We start from the raw sequence: 7,860 nt of genomic DNA, 5'->3' as shown, positions 1-7,860 counted from the left end.
TGGTGCAAATCCCAATCCAGTCTGATAATTAGCAGCATTATCTGCTGGTTTAATCACCAGAGCATGAACTCTGGCAGTGCCCTGGGTCAGCAGGCCGTGCCCTGGCACAGCCTCTCCAGGAGAGGCCATGGATGTGTTTTCCTTGGCATCCTCCCTCCTGGCTGCCTGCAGGAAAGAGCAAAGCCTTCCTCGAAAACTCCTGTTGGCATCACTGGTGGAAAATCCTGAGCTGGAGGGGACCCTCAGAGATCCAACCCCAGGGGAAGAACCTTTCCCTGATCTTCAACCTAAACCAACCTTGCACAGATAACAACTCGATCCCTTCATAATTCTGCAGTATAGGGAACCTGTTACCCGAATGACACCAAAGAGTTCCCTTCGGCAGCTCCAGGAGGGATTGCTTTCCATGGGCCAGGACATCAGCCATATAAATCAACCCCAAATTCGGTATTTTTGAAGGGAATGGGAAATCGACCCTACATAATCCCAAGGGGATGCAGTGTGCTCTCCAGGAGACCCCAAGGTGATCAAGTACATCCCAGTGGGAGGTGTCCCTGACCACGGCAGGGCTTTCAGGTGCTTTCCAACCCGGAGCAGTCTGTGATTCCAGGATTTTGCGGGATTTGTGTTCCAGGTGCCGCTTCCCCCATTCACTCAGCTGGCTCAGCAGGAACCCCGTGCCCTGCAGCCCCGCCCGGAGGAGCAGCCTGGCGGCGCTCCCGTGTCCCGTGTCCCGTGTCCCGGCCCGGTGCGTGCGCCCCGAGCCGGGCACAGGGCGGGGACGTGCCCCGACCGCCGCGTGTCCCGGGCGCTGATCCGCGGAGTTCCACCCGCGGGAAGCACAGGGAGTGACCCGGGACAACGTGGAGTCACAAACGCGATGAGGCATCGCTGAATCACGGGACGGCCGCGGCGGGAAGGGACTCACGGCCCAGCCCAGCGCAGCGAGCCACGGCAGGGACACTTGCACTGTCCCGGCTGCTCCGAGCCCTGCCCAGCCCGGCCTCGGGCAGTGCCAGGGACCCGGGGCAGCCACGCCGGTGCCAGGGCGCCCCGCCCGTCCCCGGCTGGGTTTATGGGTTTATGGTTTATCCCCCGCTCGGCGCTCCCTGCCGGCGCTGCTCCCTCCCCGTGCCCCGGCTCCTGCCCCTTTAAGACGCGTCCCCCGCCCCGCGCGCGCCCCTCTCTGACGCGCGATCGCGTGGCGCCTCTCCCCACCGCGGCCCCGCCCCCTGCGCGCGCTGCCCAATCAGCGGCGAGGCCCCGCCCCCAAAGGAGCCGCCGGGGGCGGGGCAGCGGCGATGGCGCAGGCGCGCGGGGCGGGCGGGAAGCGCGGGCGGAAGGAGGGCGGGGTTGTGGCGGGGCGTGGCGGGGCCGCGCGGGGCGCATGCGCGGGGCGGCGGCGGGGCGGAAGCGGGCGCGGGCGCGCGCGGCCCCTTTCCGGCGGCGCGGGCGGAGGCAGCGGCGCGCGGGGCCCTCAGGTACGGCCGGGACGCTCCCGGGCCATCGCGGCCACTCCCGGCGCTTCCCCGGCCCTCAGGAGCCTCCCGCCGCCACCGCGCCGGCACCCATGAGCTGAGGCGCCGCGGCGGGAGCCGAGGCAGCAGCGGGCGGAGCCGCCGCCGCGGGCCCGGCGGAGCAGCGGAGCCGCCTCCCCGCCGCCCCATGCGCGGGCCGCGCTGAGCCCCGCCCGCCCTTCCCCGCCGGGCCGGCGCTCGCCCTCTCGCCCTCCCTTGGATGCCGCCGAGATGGGCAAGGTGCTGTCCAAGATCTTCGGGAACAAGGAGATGCGGATCCTGATGCTGGGGCTGGACGCGGCCGGCAAGACCACGATCCTGTACAAGCTGAAGCTGGGCCAGTCGGTGACCACCATCCCCACCGTGGGCTTCAACGTGGAGACCGTCACCTACAAGAACGTCAAGTTCAACGTGTGGGACGTGGGCGGCCAGGACAAGATCCGGCCCCTGTGGCGGCACTACTACACGGGCACGCAGGGGCTCATCTTCGTGGTGGACTGCGCCGACCGCGACCGCATCGACGAGGCGCGGCAGGAGCTGCACCGCATCATCAACGACCGGGAGATGCGGGACGCCATCATCCTCATCTTCGCCAACAAGCAGGACCTGCCCGACGCCATGAAACCCCACGAGATCCAGGAGAAACTGGGCCTGACCCGGATCAGGGATAGGAATTGGTATGTGCAGCCCTCCTGTGCCACGACGGGGGATGGACTCTACGAAGGGCTGACGTGGTTAACGTCCAATTATAAATCCTAATGGGAGAGGAACTATTTAGTCTACAAAGAATTAAAGAAAGAAAACAAAAAAAAATTAAACAAAAAAAATTAAAAGAAACAAAAAAAAAAAAATAACCCACGTGGCTTTCCAGAAGAATGATTCTCTACTGAAAAGTGAAAACAAAACCGCATCCATAGGATTATGATCACCTTTCTCCAGTTGTCACCCTTTCCTCCTGCACCCTTGGCTGGATTCCTGTTCTAACTCCTCCTGCTTGGCGTTAGGATGCTCTAACCTCCGAATGTGACACGAACACAGGCACTAGATGCTATGGCAGACTTCCAGCAAACAGGGGAAGGACACATTATAGACTTGCTAAGTAACTTTTTTTTGGTTTTTTTTTTTCCTCTCAATAGCCCTTTGCTGGTTTGATTATTTTGGGGGATGTTGGGGGAGGGGGTCCATTTTCAGTGTATGCTTTCTGGGTCTACTTTTTTGATTATATATATTTTTTTTCTCTCTCTTCTCTCACTTTGCTGTAGATTGCTACTTTTTTGCATTCCTGCAGGATATGTTGCTAGGTCGACTTCATCTAGTAAACTGAAAATTGTTGCTTAAAATCAAACCGCAGTCTGTCTTTTTATATTAAGGACTTTTTTTTTTTTTTTTTTTTAAAGTTCTGTTAATCTGTAACTAAACAGTGACTCAGTCTGGCTCCACGGCTCAGGCTAATGAGGGGAATTCTTGCCTGCAGTGGCAGAGAGTGGGAATTCCACTGTAACGTGTTCAAAGTGCGTGTCGGGCGCTGGGAAATGTAAGAACTGCTTTGGAATGTCAGCTGGGAAGTTCTGACCCATACATCATGCATGAGGAGGGATGCAAAACCAGCTCCCCACACCACATAGCAAACAAGGCATGAACGATGCTGTAGTTCCAGGGTAGGCACTGGGCAGTTTTTTTGTCTTCAATGAGGTTTACTTGCAGTTTTTTACTACTTGGTGTCGGTCCCTGGGCCGAGGCTCTTTCCAGCAGATGCAGCAATAAAATGTTGCAATGAGTTTGACTTTAAATCAGATGTTATGGCAAAAGTCCAGCTCTGACATGCCTCTTATTTCCATCTCAAGGCAGCTGGAGACACCTAAACCTTGAAATGATTCCTGATTCTTTCCAGCAGAAAGAAGGAAATTGTTGTTGTTATTATTGTTGTTCTTTTTCCATGCTGGAGCCTCACGAAGGGGCGAGTTCCGTGCCGAGCTCTGCTCGAGCCCGGCAGTTCTGACATCAGGAATGGCCATTTTGAGGAAATCACTTCTTGCTTTAGTTTTCCAAGCCTGGACCGAGCTCCTGCAAGCAGCTGGAGCCTCCCTGTGTCCCGGGTGTTGCTGTAGTCCTGTAGGAAGGGAACTATGTTGGATGTCTGAGGCCCATTGAGTAACTAATGAGAGCGGGGAGGGGAGAGAGAGAGAGAATCGACGCTGAATGTAAACTTCCATAATTAGTTCTTAAAGGGCAAAGCAGCTCGTTAGCCATGTCACAGCCTGTAGCTGGGACTGGCCAATCAAAAACCCCACCCAGAGCGAGTATTTGCATAAAAACTCAATCAAGTATTAATTAACGCTGGGTGCACAAACTGTTAAAGCAGCTGGTTCTTATTCAGCCTTAAGGATTAACTTCAGATTTCCTCAAGGAGTTAAAACTCAGTTGGGGAATTCTAGGAATGTATGCTACAAAACCAGAAGAAAATGGCTTTTATTTTTCTTTTTTTCTTTTTTTTTTTTACTTAATTGTTTTCTCTTTTCAAGAATATAAGTTTTACATGGAATTGGGGGCATTACACTACATTGCTGCAGTGGTGACTCTGCATGCTGAGTACTTGTACATGGAGCTCTTACCAAAGATGTATGGGAAGATAAAAATCCTGAATTCACTTCTGAAATCCAATGCTTTGGAGCACTTCAAAGTCCTTTTAGAGTATGGTTCCAAAAAAAGACTTTTCTGGATGTGGGTTGCAAATGGGACTGGATGGGTCCTTGGTGCTAGAAGATAGAGCATTGATGGACTTTGTGAATTAGAGAGAGTCTGCAGAAGCTTAATGTAGAAATAACTCTTCCATCTCAGCCCTAAAAAAGAGGAAGTGAGATTAGTTTATTTTAATCCAAGGCTTTTTGCCATTGGAATATCATTGCTCTATTTTCTAGCTTTTATTTTTCTTTTCCTGTTGCTGTAACTTAATGAACAGTGTGGTGGTATAAAAACTTAAAATTACAACAATATGATTACTGTTTTCTTCTGGAGCATCAATAAAATAGCCAAGCACAAAGTAAATGCCTAAACTGGAAAACTTGAAGCTCTATTAATGGTTCTTGAACTTTCTTAAGCGTTCTCAGTCAACATGAAAACTTCAATACCTTCATTTTTTGTCTGAATTGGTTTCCTGTGTTTCCAAGCGCTGGGGCAGCCTTTGTATTAAGTTGACTTTGCAATTTTGTATCCCCTTAGAAGTAACTTTGTAATTCTGTTTTGTAGGTGAAAAGAAATTGCTTTGGCTTCTGGATTTTTTTTTTTTTTTTTTTTTTTTTTTTTTTTTTGGTGGGGGAAGCGGGGAGGAAGAGATGGGGGAGAAAAAAGTTACTGGAAGGTGTGGCAGAGCTGTCAGAAATAAACGGCTGTGGCCACCCAACAAAAACCCACAGGTTTCACATCCAACACGTCCTTTCTAGGCTGTAGCTGGACCTCAGCACGAGGTGGTGGCTGTCAGTAGGATAAATGGGAATTCTGTACGAAACAAACCAGTCTGGAGTTCCAAGTGCATCGATTTGTGTTCGTGTGAATTTATGGAGTAAGTTTTGAATGGCGTTCAATCGTGTCCGACCAAGTGACTGAGTTTGTGGCCTGTGATCTCCCTGACTGAAGTACCCAGGAATTTTGTGTTCTCAATATGGCTGTAGTGTTGGTAAAGAACTAATAAGCAGAAAATAAAGCAATTATACAGCGGAGCTCTCCTGGTATGTTACTTATATTGAATTATGAGAGAAGCAGAAAGGGGCAATGTGGTGCCAGAGTTGGGCCTTGTGCTGCCATAAAGAGGCTCTGTTCTGGATCTCCCAGATTGGAGGCCTGGCTGTGATTCCTTGGAGAATTAGATGAGAAACTCTAAGTGGAAAAGGAGGATGCTGCTTTAATATTCCCACTTGAGCAAACTTTATTGTCAGGGTTCTCCATCCTCGGTGCCAGCCCCACGTAACCTGGGGAGGTGAGGGCACGGAGGGACTGTCACTGCCCTGATCCAGGGAGGAAATTCCCTGGAAAGGGCGGCCAGGAGGCCGGTGTGGAATATGTAGGGATGGACAAAGGGGCTGATGAGTGACTAGGGGAGCTTGTGGAGTGACAGATGTGATGTTGGGACTCTGTGGTGCCTGAGTAGGACACGAGTGAGCTGATGAAAGGACTTGGGCAGGTGCTGGGGCTGTGGGGGGGCTGGGGAGCAGTGGGATATGGATCAGTGACAGCTGCCATCCCCTGGGACAGGCAGCAGGGTCACAGCCAGAGCTCTGCTGGCAGAGGGCACAGCCAGGGCTCTGAGGCTGCTCCCACAGCTGCAGGTGCCAGGCCAGGCACAGCCCTGGAACTGCCTCCTTGCTGCAAAGCTTTGGGAATGCTCAGGAGCATCATTACCTGGTCTAGTGAGCAGCATCCCTGCCTATGGATTGAGCTGAGCTTTGAGGTCCCTTCCCAGCCAAACCATTCCATGATTATCCAGGTGGGCACAGGGACCATGATTCTTCATGGAGCTTTCCCCTTCCAGAGTGTTCAGGCTCTGCCTGGCTGTCAGTCCAGGGTGTGGCTGTGTAAATGAACTTACTCTGACTTAATGAAACTCCTCGGAGCTGGGAGGCAAGCAGGGGAACCGGTGTCTCTCTGGCTGGAGCTGTGAGTCACATTTCAAAATGCCGGCGCTTATCGCGTCCCATCGAGCGCGCTGAGCCCGAGCTGGGACCACGGCGTGACTCAGCCCTCAGCAGGCTCTGCCCCCGCTCACAGAGCCTGTCCTCATGGACAGGCCTTGGGAAAACTGTGCCCACCATTCCTAACTGGAAATTAGCGCTGCTAATGCAAGCCCCTCCCAAGGAATGTGTCTGGCTTTAAAACTGTTGTCAGAACAGCTGGGCACAAGGGCTGTGAGAGTCTGGTGGAGCTGAGGTGATCTCCCTTCTCCCTGGGGTTTGGGAATGGGAAGAAAGGGACTGCAGGAGCAGAGAACTTGCAGCAGAGAAGCAGCCTCAGAGAGAGCACTGTGACTCAGACTTCCCCCAACACACTGCTGTGCTTTTTATCTTGGATTGGCTTCTAATATCTGTCCAACCTGACAGGCTCAGTGTGGGGAATCTGAAATCCCCTCAGCTTTGGTGCTTTCTGGAAGTTAAAAAAAAACTTTCCCCTCGTCTCATGGGGAAGCATCAGCTCCCAGGGGCTGTTGGTGAGTGAGTGTCACCTCTGCTGAGTGATTCAGTTCCTCTTCTGAGGTCCTGCGCTCCGGCACCGCTCGTGTTTCGGAATTATGTCTGAGCAAAGGCTCTCAGGGCTTCAGGCTGAGGTGGAGCCTCACAATCCATCTCCCTTTCAAAAGTGGGAGCACCCCAAGAGCAGAATGGTGTCGTTTTTCACCCCGTGTCAGCTCTGGAAGGTGCAGGGGTGAGTCAGAGCCAGCAGCTCTGTGGAAGGTGGTTTTTACAGGCGGGAAATGGGGGTTGTCCAGGAAGTGGCTCAGCTCTTGCTTAAGAACAGGTATCTCTGGCCTCCTTAAGAAAGGAGGGGAAAAAAAGTCAAGATGTGAGTCACTGCTGAGTCTCACAGTGGTTTAACAGGCTCTGGTCCCTGCTTTGCCTCAAGTTTTCCCTTCCAGAGGCTGCACTTCACTCTGTTCCTGGTTTTTCTAGTTGCGTCTTCCAAGGCGGCTTTAGTTAGGAAAAATGCTTCAGCAGGGTTTAATGGGTGTCCCGTGAGATGGAAATTGGTGATGCTTGGAAATTGGTAACACATAAAACACTTCATTTTTGTTAGAGGTTTTCAGGTGAGAGCAACCCCCAGGGGTGCCACCACCAGCTCCTGGATCCATACAGGATCCCTGAGCTCCAGCTGCCTTTCAGTGAGTGAAAACTTCCTTGTGGTTAAACAGAGAAGAGGAGGGAGCCAAGGTGTAGAAAAGAGCCTGAATTCCTGGCTGGGAGGGTGGTGAGGCCCTGGCACAGGGTGCCCAGAGCAGCTCTGGCTGCCCCTGGATCCCTGGAAGTGTCCAAGGCCAGGTGGGACAGGGCTTGGAGCAGCCTGGGACAGTGGAAGGTGTCCCTGCCCAGGATGAATTTGCAGGTCCCTGCTTGAACCATTCTGGGATTTTATGATTCTGTGGACTCCTAAAATTATCCCCATATTGTGCCTAGAATGGATTCCTTGTTTGATTTTCCACTGCCTGGACCAGGCACTGGCTTCATCCTGAAGTTTCTGATGGAGCAGGAAGGGAGGTTTCCTCTCTCCTCATTGCAAGGCATGAAAACCTGTGGAAAGCTGCAGCAAATGCTGCATTGCATCCAACGACTGTCCAGCTGTTTTATGAGAATGCACTTTT

At 52.7% G+C, this 7,860-nt stretch overlaps 1 protein-coding gene across 1 annotated transcript; it reads left to right on the top strand.

Annotated features, from left to right (window-relative positions):
- Window positions 1-1,385: 1,385 nt before the first annotated feature.
- ARF6 (ADP ribosylation factor 6) lies at window positions 1,386-5,233 on the top strand. The gene has a single exon (XM_056492183.1). The coding sequence runs from the start codon at window positions 1,749-1,751 to the stop codon at window positions 2,274-2,276; it is 528 nt and encodes a 175-aa protein (XP_056348158.1). The 5' UTR covers window positions 1,386-1,748; the 3' UTR covers window positions 2,277-5,233.
- The last annotated feature ends 2,627 nt before the right edge of the window (window positions 5,234-7,860 follow it).

Source organism: Oenanthe melanoleuca, chromosome 5 (assembly GCF_029582105.1).
Source record: "Oenanthe melanoleuca isolate GR-GAL-2019-014 chromosome 5, OMel1.0, whole genome shotgun sequence".
In the NCBI taxonomy this organism is placed as follows: Eukaryota; Metazoa; Chordata; class Aves; order Passeriformes; family Muscicapidae; genus Oenanthe; species Oenanthe melanoleuca.
This window is presented reverse-complemented; position numbering and strand designations above follow the sequence as displayed.